This window comes from Oncorhynchus nerka, linkage group LG15 (genome assembly GCF_034236695.1).
Source record: "Oncorhynchus nerka isolate Pitt River linkage group LG15, Oner_Uvic_2.0, whole genome shotgun sequence".
NCBI classification, from domain to species: Eukaryota; Metazoa; Chordata; class Actinopteri; order Salmoniformes; family Salmonidae; genus Oncorhynchus; species Oncorhynchus nerka.
In genome coordinates, this window is record NC_088410.1 from 25,941,984 (window position 1) to 25,957,488 (window position 15,505).

The following is a 15,505-nucleotide window of genomic DNA, read 5'->3' on the forward strand; positions in this document are numbered from 1 at the left end:
AAGTGCTGCAAAGAAAGACCTAGTTAAACTGCAGCTGGCCCAGAACAGAGCGGCACATCTTGCTCTTCGTTGTAATCAGAGGGCTAATATTAATACTATGCTGCCAGTCTCTCTTGGCAAAGTGTTGAGGAGAGACTGACTACGTCACTTCTTCTTTTTATAAGAAACATTCATGTTTTGAAAATTCCAAATAGTTTGCATAGTCAATCTACACACAGCTCTGACACACACTTACCCCACCAGACATGCCACCAGGGGTCTTTTCACAGTCCCCAAATTCAAGAAACAAATTCAAGAAAGTCTACAGTAATATATAGAGCCATTATTGCAAAGAACTCATATTGCTTAAATGAACAGCAAACCTGGTTAAAAAAACAGATAAAGCAACACCTCACAGCACAACTCCCCCATTTGACCTAGATATTGTGTGTATGCATTGATATGTAGACTATGAGTGCATGTATGTGAGTAAATGAGTAAATGTATGTAGTTCTGTCCTTGAACTGTTCTGGTCTATTAATGTTCTGTGTTATGTCATGTTCTGTGTTGGACCCCGGGAAGAGTAGCTGCTATTTCCGTTACACCTAATGGGGATCCTAATAAAGAAAGGAATAATAAAGACCTGTTATTGTAACTACAGGACGGGGTTGGACGTTCACATGAGTAGTATGTTGTGTGACTCTTTAGTGTTGCTATAGTAACCCTGTAGACCCAGCCTCCCCTCACCCCCCTCTCTCTTACTGCTTCGTGGTCGGGTCATTACAGAACGAAGAAAGGAAGAATTTATTCCTCATTTATTTACCTGGTTAAATGAATGATTCAATTCAATTCTGAAAGATGTAGCTAACGCTGTCTAGAGATGTGTCTAGTCTGGAGCCTGGTCATTAAGGATAAACCAAACTGAACACAATCATGCTGAAAATGTTTGTCCACCTCAGAAATGCCATATGATATGCTATCAAAAACCTTTATGTTGTGTGATATAGTAAGGGTACTGCTCTTGATTTATGGTGGTCTTGGGATAAAGCCAGCAGCACACACACACACACACACACATAAACATACACACACACACACACACTATCTAAACCAGATGGAGAGCGGCTGAGCCCACACTACTCGACCATAACCGTGACTGAGAGATTTACCCTGTCACTCAGCAACACCAGAGAGGAGAGAGAAAACACACACACTCGTCTTCTTTTCCTTTCCATTTCTCTCTTTCACCCCTCCCTCTCTATATTCACCCCCCCCCCTTTCCCATGTTTCCTTCAATTTTTCATTTGTCAGCTCTATCTCAGATCTTTTTCCATCAGACTAAAGTCCTGAGAAACCTTATGAAAGACACAGCATGTCATCCACTGAGCATAGTTCCAGTTAGGTCTATGGATGACTCATCACTTGAATTCATTCTCAGGCTAAACCTCTAATGTAGTGGAACTGAACTCTGAAGAAATAAAACGAGGTATCTTTCTATTCTTCCCCTTCACTCAATATTCTCAACCCTGGTAGTCTCTCTTTCTCCTTTCTCTCTCACTTGTTCTCACGCACTCAATTTCTTTGTCACACATACTCCCCCCTCTCAACCCCATCCCGCTCCTTCTCTCTATCTCTATATGTGGGTTAGAGAGTTCATTTAATCAAGCCACAGGAGAGGACAGTGACATTCAGCGTTACTTAGAATCCCACTTAGAAGGACCAGTCTGAACCCATAAAGTCCCAGACAGTCCTCTAGTCTCCACTGGGCCTTCCTTCATAAAGAAACTAGATTTATCATTAAGATGATGACACATTTAAAGGTAATGCTTACATTGGCCAATTTAAGTACTGTGTATTCTACACTGTATTATTGATTGTGTGATAAATTGTGAAGGTTAATATACTATTTAACCAACCAAATTTAAATAAACATGTAAGACGAAAAAAATATAAAATAGAAAGATAACGGAAAGTAAGGACTGGGATGACTCTCTCAGTATTTCTGTCTGGTTCTCCTCCAGTCCTCAGAGAGTTGTAGTGTAATGGTGTTAAGCCACTTCCAAAACCAAGCCTAATGCATTTCCCTTAAATATTTCACCACCCCTTCTCTCCAAATGTGTGTGTGAGTTCGTTCACAAGCCTCTCCTGGTGCCTGAGTGACACAGAGAGAGATCACTAGGTGGTTTTTGGCTGTTTCCTTGATGTTAGCTGTTCTGACGAGGAACAAACACATGAGAATAAAAAAATGAATAAGGGATATGGTGGTGGAGGGAGGAAGGGGGGAGGGAGGGGGGAAGGAGTGCTTTATTTGAAATGCATCAATGCATTATGGAAATTATCCTGCTGTTTCAGACATGTACATATACCGCTCGTGCATGTGCGTGCGTGTCGTGTACTAACCTGCTCATGTGTGTGTGTAATTTACATCCCAGCTGTATAGAGCAGCATGCTATCTGATGCAATGTGGAAAAAGCCTAGCCCAGGTCTTTGTCATGCTGTGTTAGCGCTGTGCGGCTTCCTACCTCTTCTCATCTGGCTGACAGCTACCCTTCAAAACCAGCACACTGGAGAGATCTGGCAGAGCAACCAAAACAGACTTGACACGTACACACACACACACACACAGAGGAGAAAAGTGACATCATTTTTACCGGGGGTCATTTTTCGGGACTACAGTATGCCATATTCCTGTTACTATTGTGCTATGCTGACAGTGTTGAAAGTCGTTATTCGGGAGTCATTATTAGTGGTGAATACAGTGTAGTGAGTCGTCATTGGTCGACCATAGATTGAGGAAGGAGGAGAAGGAGGAGAAAGGGAACAGTCTACTGTGGGTGATTTTTCAAGGCCATACCATATTTCTCTCCTATGCTGATAGTGGTGTATAATATGGAGAATATATATTAGTGAGGGATTTCAGCCAACTACAACATAACACCGTTACGTACGGTTCCCTGACTACAGGAAGTATGGTTGTCATGGTAGAATCACACCTTTTAAAGCCCTCCTCCCGCATAACACCATCTGTGTCACACTCAGTGTGTGTCCATGTTTTTTTCTCTTGCATCAGGAGGGTTAATCCTCATTTATATGATAATCTCAACACATCATTACCTGCCCCTCTCCTTCTCTCCTGCTCTCTCTCCATCTCTCCCTCGCTCCCATCATTACCTGCCCCTCTCCTTCTCTCCTGCTCTCTCCATCTCTCCCTCGCTCCCATCATTACCTGCCCCTCTCCTTCTCTCTCGCTCTCTCTCCATCTCTCTCTCGCTCCCATCATTACCTGCCCCTCTCCTGCTCTCTCTCCATCTCTCTCTCGCTCCCATCATTACCTGCCCCTCTCCTTCTCTCTCGCTCTCTCTCCATCTCTCTCTCGCTCACATCATTACCTGCCCCTCTCCTTCTCTCTCGCTCTCTCTCCATCTCTCTCTCGCTCACATCATTACCTGCCCCTCTCCTTCTCTCCTGCTCTCTCTCTCTTACTTCCGGCGCCGACAGAGATGGCCGCCTCGCTTCGCGTTCCTAGGAAACTATGCAGTTTTTTGTTTTTTTTACGTGTTATTTCTTACATTAGTACCCCAGGTCATCTTAGGTTTCATTACATACAGTCGAGAAGAACTACTGAATATAAGATCAGCGTCAACTCACCATCAGTACGACCAAGAATATGTTTTCCGCGACGCGGATCCTGTGTTCTGCCTTACAAACAGGACAACGGAATGGATCGCATGCAGCGACCCAAGGAAACGACTCCGAAAAGAGGGAAACGTAGCGGTCTTCTGGTCAGACTCCGAAAAAGGGCACATCGCGCACCACTCCCCAGCATTCTTCTTGCCAATGTCCAGTCTCTTGACAACAAGGTTGATGAAATCCGAGCAAGGGTAGCATTCCAGAGGGACATCAGAGACTGCAACGTTCTCTGCTTCACGGAAACATGGCGTACTGGGAAGACGCTATCCGATGCGGTGCAGCCAACGGGTTTCTCCACGCATCGCGCCGACAGAAACAAACATCTTTCTCGTAAGAAGAGTGGCGGGGGCGTATGCCTCATGACTAACGAGACATGGTGTGATGAAGGAAACATACAGGAACTCAAATCCTTCTGTTCACCTGATTTAGAATTCCTCACAATCAAATGTAGACCGCATTATCTTCCAAGAGAATTCTCTTCGATTATAATCACAGCCGTATATATCCCCCCCCAAGCAGACACGTCGATGGCTCTGAACGAACTTTATTTAACTCTTTGCAAACTGGAAACCATTTATCCGGAGGCTGCATTCATTGTAGCTGGGGATTTTAACAAAGCTAATCTGAAAACAAGACTCCCTAAATTTGATCAGCATATCGATTGCGCAACCAGGGGTGGTAAAACCTTGGATCACTGTTACTCTAACTTCCGCGACGCATATAAGGCCCTGCCCCGCCCCCCTTTCGGAAAAGCTGACCACGACTCCATTTTGTTGATCCCTGCCTACAGGCAGAAACTGAAACAAGAGGCTCCCACGCTGAGGTCTGTCCAACGCTGGTCAGACCAAGCTGACTCCACACTCCAAGACTGCTTCCATCACGTGGACTGGGACATGTTTCGTATTGCGTCAGGTGTCTGGCAACATGACCGAATACAAACAGTGCAGCTATTCCCTCCGCAAGGCTATTAAACAAGCTAAGCGTCAGTACAGAGACAAAGTAGAATCTCAATTCAACGGCTCAGACACAAGAGGCATGTGGCAGGGTCTACAGTCAATCACGGACTACAAGAAGAAACCCAGCCCAGTCACGGACCAGGATGTCTTGCTCCCAGGCAGACTAAATAACTTTGAGGACAATACAGTGCCACTGACACGGCCTGCAACGAAAACATGCGGTCTCTCCTTCACTGCAGCCGAGGTGAGTAAGACATTTAAACGTGTTAACCCTCGCAAGGCTGCAGGCCCAGACGGCATCCCCAGCCGCGCCCTCAGAGCATGCGCAGACCAGCTGGCCGGTGTGTTTACGGACATATTCAATCAATCCCTATACCAGTCTGCTGTTCCCACATGCTTCAAGAGGGCCACCATTGTTCCTGTTCCCAAGAAAGCTAAGGTAACTGAGCTAAACGACTACCGCCCCGTAGCACTCACTTCCGTCATCATGAAGTGCTTTGAGAGACTAGTCAAGGACCATATCACCTCCACCCTACCTGACACCCTAGACCCACTCCAATTTGCTTACCGCCCAAATAGGTCCACAGACGATGCAATCTCAACCACACTGCACACTGCCCTAACCCACCTGGACAAGAGGAATACCTATGTGAGAATGCTGTTCATCGACTACAGCTCGGCATTCAACACCATAGTACCCTCCAAGCTCGTCATCAAGCTCGAGACCCTGGGTCTCGACCCCCGCCCTGTGCAACTGGGTACTGGACTTCCTGACGGGCCGCCCCCAGGTGGTGAGGGTAGGCAACAACATCTCCTCCCCGCTGATCCTCAACACGGGGCCCCACAAGGGTGCGTTCTGAGCCCTCTCCTGTACTCCCTGTTCACCCACGACTGCGTGGCCACGCACGCCCAACTCAATCATCAAGTTTGCGGACGACACAACAGTGGTAGGCTTGATTACCAACAACGACGAGACGGCCTACAGGGAGGAGGTGAGGGCCCTCGGAGTGTGGTGTCAGGAAAATAACCTCACACTCAACGTCAACAAAACTAAGGAGATGATTGTGGACTTCAGTAAACAGCAGAGGGAACACCCCCTATCCACATCGATGGAACAGTAGTGGAGAGGGTAGCAAGTTTTAAGTTCCTCGGCATACACATCACAGACAAACTGAATTGGTCCACTCACACTGACAGCGTCGTGAAGAAGGCGCAGCAGCGCCTCTTCAACCTCAGGAGGCTGAAGAAATTCGGCTTGTCACCAAAAGCACTCACAAACTTCTACAGATGCACAATCGAGAGCATCCTGGCGGGCTGTATCACCGCCTGGTACGGCAACTGCTCCGCCCTCAACCGTAAGGCTCTCCAGAGGGTAGTGAGGTCTGCACAACGCATCACCGGGGCAAACTACCTGCCCTCCAGGACACCTACACCACCCGATGTTACAGGAAGGCCATAAAGATCATCAAGGACATCAACCACCCGAACCACTGCCTGTTCACCCCGCTATCATCCAGAAGGCGAGGTCAGTACAGGTGCATCAAAGCTGGGACCGAGAGACTGAAAAACAGCTTCTATCTCAAGGCCATCAGACTGTTAAACAGCCACCACTAACATTGAGTGGCTGTTGCCAACACACTGTCATTGACACTGACCCAACTCCAGCCACTTTAATAATGGGAATTGATGGGAAATGATGTAAATATATCACTAGCCACTTTAAACAATGCTACCTTATATAATGTTACTTACCCTACATTATTCATCTCATATGCATACGTATATACTGTACTCTACATCATCGACTGCATCCTTATGTAATACATGTATCACTAGCCACTTTAACTATGCCACTTTGTTTACTTTGTCTACATACTCATCTCATATGTATATACTGTACTCGATACCATCTACTGTATGCTGCTCTGTACCATCACTCATTCATATATCCTTAGGTACATATTCTTTATCCCCTTACACTGTGTATAAGAGAGTAGTTTTGGAATTGTTAGTTAGATTACTTGTTGGTTATCACTGCATTGTCGGAACTAGAAGCACAAGCATTTCGCTACACTCGCATTAACATCTGCTAACCATGTGTATGTGACAAATAAAATTTGATTTGATTTGATCTCTCCATCTCTCTCTCGCTCCCATCATTACCTGCCCCTCTCCTTCTCTCCTGCTCTCTCTCCATCTCTCCCTCGCTCCCATCATTACCTGCCCATCTCCTTCTCTCCTGCTCTCTCTCCATCTCTCCCTCGCTCCCATCATTACCTGCCCCTCTCCTTCTCTCCTGCTCTCTCTCCATCTCTCCCTCGCTCCCATCATTACCTGCCCCTCTCCTTCTCTCCTGCTCTCTCTCCATCTCTCCCTCGCTCCCATCATTACCTGCCCCTCTCCTTCTCTCCTGCTCTCTCTCCATCTCTCTCTCGCTCCCATCATTACCTGCCCCTCTCCTTCTCTCCTGCTCTCTCTCCATCTCTCCCTCGCTCCCATCATTACCTGCCCCTCTCCTTCTCTCTCGCTCTCTCTCCATCTCTCTCTCGCTCCCATCATTACCTGCCCCTCTCCTTCTCTCCTGCTCTCTCTCCATCTCTCCCTCGCTCCCATCATTACCTGCCCCTCTCCTTCTCTCCTGCTCTCTCTCCATCTCTCCCTCGCTCCCATCATTACCTGCCCCTCTCCTTCTCTCCTGCTCTCTCTCCATCTCCCCTCGCTCCCATCATTACCTGCCCCTCTCCTTCTCTCCTGCTCTCTCTCCATCTCTCCCTCGCTCCCATCATTACCTGCCCCTCTCCTTCTCTCCTGCTCTCTCTCCATCTCCCCCTCGCTCCCATCATTACCTGCCCCTCTCCTTCTCTCCTGCTCTCTCTCCATCTCTCCCTCGCTCCCATCATTACCTGCCCCTCTCCTTCTCTCCTGCTCTCTCCATCTCCCCCTCGCTCCCATCATTACCTGCCCCTCTCCTTCTCTCTCGCTCTCTCTCCATCTCTCTCTCGCTCCCATCATTACCTGCCCCTCTCCTTCTCTCTCTCTCTCTCTCTCTCCATCTCTCTCTCGCTCCCATCATTACCTGCCCCTCTCCTTCTCTCCTGCTCTCTCTCCATCTCTCCCTCGCTCCCATCATTATCTCGCATGAGAGGTGTCTCGTCCAAGTTGACACTGAAGGAAATTGGAAGTCCTTGTTGCCGTGGTTCGTGGTGTGTGTGTGTGTGTGATCCACAAGGCTTTTTTGCTTTGGCTCTCTCCCCACGTGGTGGGCTGACTTTAATACACCATGTTCTCTGGCCCAATTTGTATGAGCATGCACGCACACACTTACACACACACACACACATGTTCAAGCTCAGAAGCACACAGCCACACAAACACACACACACACATGAAAGTACACACGATCACACCCGACTTTCTCATAGATATTACGCTAAGAGTGGTAGATGCTGTTAGATGGTAACGTTATCACCTCTTTGACTGTGTTTCAGATAATGATGGCCTGTGTGTTTGTGGCTGTGTGTGTTCTAGTTGCCGGACCAGTAACCGGAAGAGCCTCATTCTAACCAGTACATCACCCACTCTCCCTCGACCACACTCACCTCTCCCTGGACACATAGGTAAGGCAATTGGTTATAATTAAGCGTTAAGACGTGAGGGGTGTGGTATAAGGCCAATATACCACGGCTAATGGCGGTTCTTACGCACGACACAACGCGTGCCTGGACACAGCCCTTAGCCGCGGTATATTGGCCATATATCACAAACCGCTGAGGTGTCTTATTGCTATTATAAACTGGTTACCAACGTCATTAGAGCAGTAAAAATACATGTTTTGCCAAACCCATGGTATATGGCCTGATATACCCTGGCTGTCAGCTAATCAGCATTCAGGGCTCAAACCACCCAGTTTATAATAACAGTTAATACTGTATTTACAGTGATGTAGAATGGGCCAGTTTGGTTCTTTGTAGATCATTTGGTAGAGCATGGTGCTTGTAACGCCAGGGTAATGGGTTCAATGCCCAGAACCACCCATACCTAACATGTATGCATGCATGGCCACTGGGAGCAGTGTAAGTTGCTCTGGATAAAAATGTCTGCTAAATATATGAAATATTATAATGGCACTTCATGTTTGTTCCCTGTCTCTCCACAGGAAGTAGTCCATTGGACAGCCCAAGGAACTTCTCCCCCAGTGGCCCTGCCCACTTCTCATTTGCCTCCTCTAGAAGGTAAATAGCGTTTGGAATACTCAATACATCTGCTGTTTACATATAAAGAGATTATATCCAGTTATATAAAGGGATTCAAAAGCAGGTAACGCTCTTGGCAGGTCCCTTTTTATGATCCTATAATCTAATCTAGCAGCCATATCTCTAAATCAGGTAATCCTACAACAACCAAAAAGCCTTTGGCTACACTGCATAAACAAACACATTATCATACCAATACCGCCATAGTAGCAATCAACTGGCCATTCTCTTTTGGAGGAATATGTGTAGTTTTGTGGGCAGGCAGGATAGTAGAGAGGAAAGACAGAGAGAGTTGCTGAAATAGCAGTAGGCTGGATGTGAACCCCTGCTGCAGTCGTAAATATGCTCCAGAGGCAGTGGCTTAGACCGCTAGACCACTCTAGGCCTCAACTGACCGTTTAGTTAAGCAGTGACAATATTCCAGTGGCACACACACAGTGAAAGGGAATTCATTTACACCCTTATACAGAGACACTTTCCCCTCTTTGCATTCCCCTGTCACACGGCATGACAAAGTGTTTGTTTGTGTGTGTGTGTGTTTATGTGTGCGCACAGATGGATGGGCCTCTGAGTGCCAGGATGTAGCCAAAACCAACATCCATCATGACTCCAGCAGTGTCAGACAGATAGAAGGACCCACAGAGAGAGAGAGAGATATATGTGTAGCAGGACCCCAGGGAAGCAGAGGAAAGGAAGGGATTATTGGCGCAAAAGGCAATCCAGGAGGTGTGAAAGAAATGTGGAACATTAAGCTCTCCGACTCTTTGGACAGAAGAACTACCTTTCTGCTCTGGAACTAGTATGACGCAATTCTTCCTGCTCACTTCCTAACCCCCCCCCCCCATCTCTCTCTCTCTCTCCCACCCTACCCCTCTCTCTCTCTCCCACCCTACCTCTCTCTCTCTCTCTCTCTCTCTCTCTCTCCCTCCCACCCCACCCCTCTCTCTCTCTCCCACCCTACCCCTCTCTCTCTCTCTCTCTCCCACCCTACCCCTCTCTCTCTCTCTCTCTCCCCCTACCCTACCCCTCTCTCTCTCTCTCTCTCTCTCTCTCCCCACCCTACCTCTCTCTCTCTCTCTCCCACCCTAACCCTATCTCTCTCTCTCTCTCTCTCTCTCCTCCCACCCTAACCCTATCTCTCTCTCTCTCTCTCTCTCTCTCCCCACCCTAACCCTATCTCTCTCTCTCTCTCTCCCTCCCACCCTACCCCTCTCTCTCTCTCCCCACCCTACCCCTCTCTCTCTCTCTCTCTCTCCCACCCTACCCCTCTCTCTCTCTCTCTCTCCCACCCTACCCCTCTCTCTCTCTCCCACCCTACCCCTCTCTCTCTCTCTCTCTCTCTCCCACCCTAACCCTATCTCTCTCTCTCTCTCTCTCCCTCCCACCCTAACCCTATCTCTCTCTCTCTCTCCCTCCCACCCTACCCCTCTCTCTCTCCCCACCCTACCCCTCTCTCTCTCTCTCTCCTCCCACCCTACCCCTCTCTCTCTCTCTCTCCCACCCTACCCCTCTCTCTCTCTCTCTCTCTCTCTCCCACCCTACCTCTCTCTCTCACCCTAACCCTATCTCTCTCTCTCTCTCTCCCTCCCACCCTAACCCTATCTCTCTCTCTCTCTCTCCCTCCCACCCTACCCCTCAATCCCTCTCTCTTCTGCAGGGCGGACGGTCGAAGATGGTCCCTGGCCTCTCTCCCCTCCTCTGGATATGGCACCAACACACCCAGCTCAACGGTAACTACAACTGACCCATTTTTACACAGATGGTAAAATGTGTAAGAACAACAATCTCTAATGACAAGTTTTCCTTATTATCATTTATTGTCTTACCTATTTATGGTGTTTTATCTGTGTCTGAAACGGACATAAGGAAACTCAAATAAAAATACTAAAATCATTGTAATAACTCCTCCATTTGAACGCCACACTCTAGAGGTCCTTTCATATTACCAACATGATATGATCTAGCAGCATGGAGCTGTTTGGCCTTATTATCAGAGTTACTGTGCGTTTCCTCAAGGCAGTTCCATTGCTTCATGCCTTGGTTCCTGATTTGAGTAGACTTGACAGTTGAAAGCAGGACAGAGGAAAAACTATCCAGTCTTTTTCTTCATAATAACCACCATATAACTGTTAAAGGGGCAATCTGCAGTTCAAACCATAATCAGTGGAAGTAGTAATTGCAGATTGCTTCTTTAAGTCATGAGACATCTGATAGGGCGAAACCTGTTTTTTATTCTAGCTCTCATTCATGCAAATTACATTAGTGAAACTTGACATTCCATGCATGAATATGTATTTATACGCTAGACTGTATTTCCATATATTAAATGTTGCCCTGCTTGGTATGCAAGATGCCATTAGGAAACTCATGTTCTGTGGAGTTGATGTTCTACTTGTTTTGTTCTGCTTTTAAAATGATTACACGGCACACTAGCAGCCTTCTGGTGCCATGTGCAGGTACACACACACACACACTGGCAGACACACACACACACATTTACAGACAGACACACACACACACACACACACACACACACACACACACTGGCAGACACACACACACACACACACATTTACAGACACACACACACACACACATTTACAGACACACACACACACTGGCAGACACACACACACACATTTACAGACAGACACGCACACACACACACTGGCAGACACACACACACACACATTTACAGACACACACACACACACACACACACACAAAACACACACACACACTCACTGACAGACACACACTCACTGACAAACAAACACACACTCACTGACAGACACACACACTGACAGACACACACACTGACAGACACCGACAGACAGACACACACACACACACACACACACACACACACACACACACACTGACAGACACACACACTGACAGACACACACACACACACACACACACACTGACAGACACACACACTGACAGACACACACACTGACATACACACACACACACACTCACTGACACACACACACACACACACACACTGACAGACACACACACTGACATACTTACACTGACAGACACACACACTGACAGACACACACACTGACAGACACACACACAGACAGACACACACACTGACAGACACAAACACACACACACAGACAGACACACACACTGACAGACACACACACAGACAGACACACACACTGACAGACACACACACTGACAGACACACACACAGACAGACACAAACACACAGACAGACACACACACTGACAGACACACACACAGACAGACACACACACTGACAGACACACACACTGACAGACACACACACAGACAGACACAAACACACACACACAGGCAGACACACACACAGACAGACACACACACTGACACACACACACACACACACACACCGACAGACACACACACACTCACTGTCAGACACACACTCACTGACAGACACACACACACTGACAGACACACACACTGACAGACACACACACACTGACAGACACCGACAGACACACACTGACAGACACACACTGACAGACACACACACTGACAGACACCGACAGACACACACACACACACACACACACACACACACACACACACTGACAGACACACACTGACAGACACACACACTGACAGACACACACTGACAGACACACACACTGACAGACACTCACACACTGACACACACTGACAGACTCACACACTGACAGACACACACACTGACAGACACTGACAGACACACACACTGACAGACACACACACACTGACAGACACTGACAGACACACAAACTGACAGACACACACACACTGACACACACTGACAGACACACACACACTGACACACACTGACAGACACACACACGGACAGACACACACACTGCCAGACACACACACTGACAGACACACACACACTGCCAGACACACACATTGACAGACACACACACTACCCCCCACCCCTCCCACACACGTACCAAAGCCTTTCCCTCTATAATTTGTGCTGTAAATCTCAGCTGAATAGTTAAAAGGTACCTTCCCGCTGGTGAACATGGATCTATCCCATAATACCGCCCATGGAGAACAGAACTAAAAATAAACCAGCGGCTCAGATCAGATCGCTTGCTAAGATGTACATTCAGTACCTGATTTATCACTGTGGCTGATGACTTGGCTCAAAGAGAACATGTGTGTGTGTGTGTCCTGCGTATGTGTGTGTGTGTGTGTGTGTGTCCTGTGTGTGTGTGTGTGTGTGTGTGTGTGTGTGTGTGTGTGTGTGTGTGTGTGTGTGTGTGTGTGTGTGGGAGATAATAAAGTAGAAACAGAAAGTCAACCAGTCTTAAAAACATGTTATCTCATCCTCTATCCATTGCTATCATTCAGTTAGCTAAACTGAGTGATGGAGTGAGGGATGGAGTGAGGGATGGAGTGAGGGATGGAGTGAGGGATGGGGGATACAGACAGAGATAGAAAGAGAATACAGAAAGAGTCAATGAAGAGTGAAATGTGTGTAAGAGAGAGAGGGGGAGATACAAAAAAGAGGAAAAGAACGAGAACACACCCACAAACACCCCCACACACACACATCCACACACACCCACACAAACACACCCCCACACACATCCACACACACCCACACAAACACACCCCCACACACATCCACACACACCCACACAAACACACCCCCACACATGCGCCCACCCACCCACACACACACACACCCACACACACACCCCCCAACCACAACCCCCCACCCACCCACACAAACACACCCCCACACACCTACTCACCCACCCACACACACGCACCCACCCACCCACACGCACACACATACACACACACACACACACTACCATTAAGTGCAGTTTTGCAGTGCTGTTGACAGGAGGTTCTCTCCTCCCTTGTCCCCCTCACCTGTCTCTTCTTCACCTCTCTCTCCCCTCTCCTCTCTCCACCTCCTTCCTTCTCCCCCTCTCCTCTCTTCTCTCCCCCTCTCCTCTCTTCTCTCCCCCTCTCTCCCCTCTCCTCTCTTCTCTTCCTTCTCCCCCTCTCCTCTCTTCTCTCCCCCTCTCCTCTCTTCTCTCCCCCTCTCCTCTCTTCTCTCCCCCTCTCCACTCTTCTCTTCCTCTCTCTCCTCTCTTCTCTTCCTCTCTCTCCTCTCTTCTCTTCCTCTCTCCCCTCTCCTCTCCTGTCTCCACCTTCCTCTCTTCTCTCCCAGTCCTCTCTTCCTCCTGTACAGACGTCAGTTTTCAGACCTCCCCAGGCTCTTACATGGACCATTACTTGCTTGATTAGCTACTGCAGGGTCCGCATACACAGAGGAGATGAAAGGAGGGGATGAGGACAGAGGAGATGAAAGGAGGGGATGAGGACAGAGCAGATGAAAGGAGGGGATGAGGACAGAGCAGATGAAAGGAGTGGATGAGGACAGAGGAGATGAAAGGAGGGGATGAGGACAGAGCAGATGAAAGGAGTGGATGAGGACAGAGGAGATGAAAGGAGGGGATGAAAGGAGGGCAGAGGAGATGAAAGGAGGGGATGAAAGGAGGGCAGAGGAGATGAAAGGAGGGGATGAGGACAGATGAGATGAAAGGAGGGCAGAGGAGATGAACGGAGGGGAGAGGAGATGAAAGGAGGAGAGGACAGAGGAGATGAAAGGAGGGCAGGAGGACAGAGAGAGACACATTTAGACCCAACCAAATCATGAGAAAACAAAACGATAATTACGCATTGGAAAGAATTTACAAAAAAAACTGAGCAAACTAGAAGCCATCACAGCAGCAACATTTGTGACCTGTTGCCACAAGAAAAGGGCAACCAGTGAAGATCAAACACCATTGTAAATACAACCTATATTTCTGTTGATTTATTTTCCCTTTTGTACTTTAACTATTTGCACATCATTACAACACTGTATATAAACATAAAATGACATTTGAAATGTATTTTGGAACTTTTGTTCGTGTAATGTTTACTGTACGTTTTTTATTGTTTATTTCACTTGCTTTGGCAATGTTAACATGTGTTTCCCATGACAACAAAGCCCCTTAAATTAAATTGAATTGAATTGAGAGAGAGGAAAAGGAAGAGAGAGAGAGAGAGAGAGAGGAGGAGAGAGAGATGGGGAGAGAGGAAGTAAGACAGAGTTAATGGAGTAAGAGAGAGAGAAAGAGAGAGAACCACAACAGGGGAGGACATAAAATACTTTCCCTCTATCCTGCTATCTCTCCTTCCTTGTATCCCGCTATCCTGCTATCTCTCCTTCCTTGTATCCCTCTATCCTGCTATCTCTCCTTCCTTGTATCCCTCTATCCTCCTTCCTCATCCTCTCATCTCCCTATGTGTTCAATTGATAATGTTGATGTGCATTTAGCAATTTGAAGTGGTTTGGATTGGAACCAGAAGTAGGCCTGGTTCTAATGGATTTCATGGCAGAAATCATTGTTTAACCTCCCAACACACACTCACTCACTCACTCACTCATTCACAAACGCACGAACACACACCACTATCTCCCCATCCCTATGGGAGGCGTGTTCATTAAAGCCCTTGATTGATCCAGCCTGGTTTTTCCTGTAGCTCTAGAACAGAAAAACACGTTTGTTTAAGAGTAGGATCTGCTATTGCTAAGACCCCTGAGGC

The 15,505-nt window shown here is 47.6% G+C and overlaps 1 protein-coding gene across 1 annotated transcript in view; it reads left to right on the forward strand.

Moving 5' to 3' along the window:
• Nucleotides 1-15,505, forward strand: part of LOC115127769 (microtubule-associated serine/threonine-protein kinase 1-like) — a 69,088-nt gene that overhangs the window by 14,668 nt on the left and 38,915 nt on the right. The window contains exons 2-4 of the mRNA XM_065001364.1: nt 8,154-8,242; nt 8,782-8,857; nt 10,536-10,608. Coding sequence (XP_064857436.1) covers nt 8,154-8,242; nt 8,782-8,857; nt 10,536-10,608 — 238 coding nt within the window. The remainder of the gene's footprint in view (nt 1-8,153; nt 8,243-8,781; nt 8,858-10,535; nt 10,609-15,505) is intronic.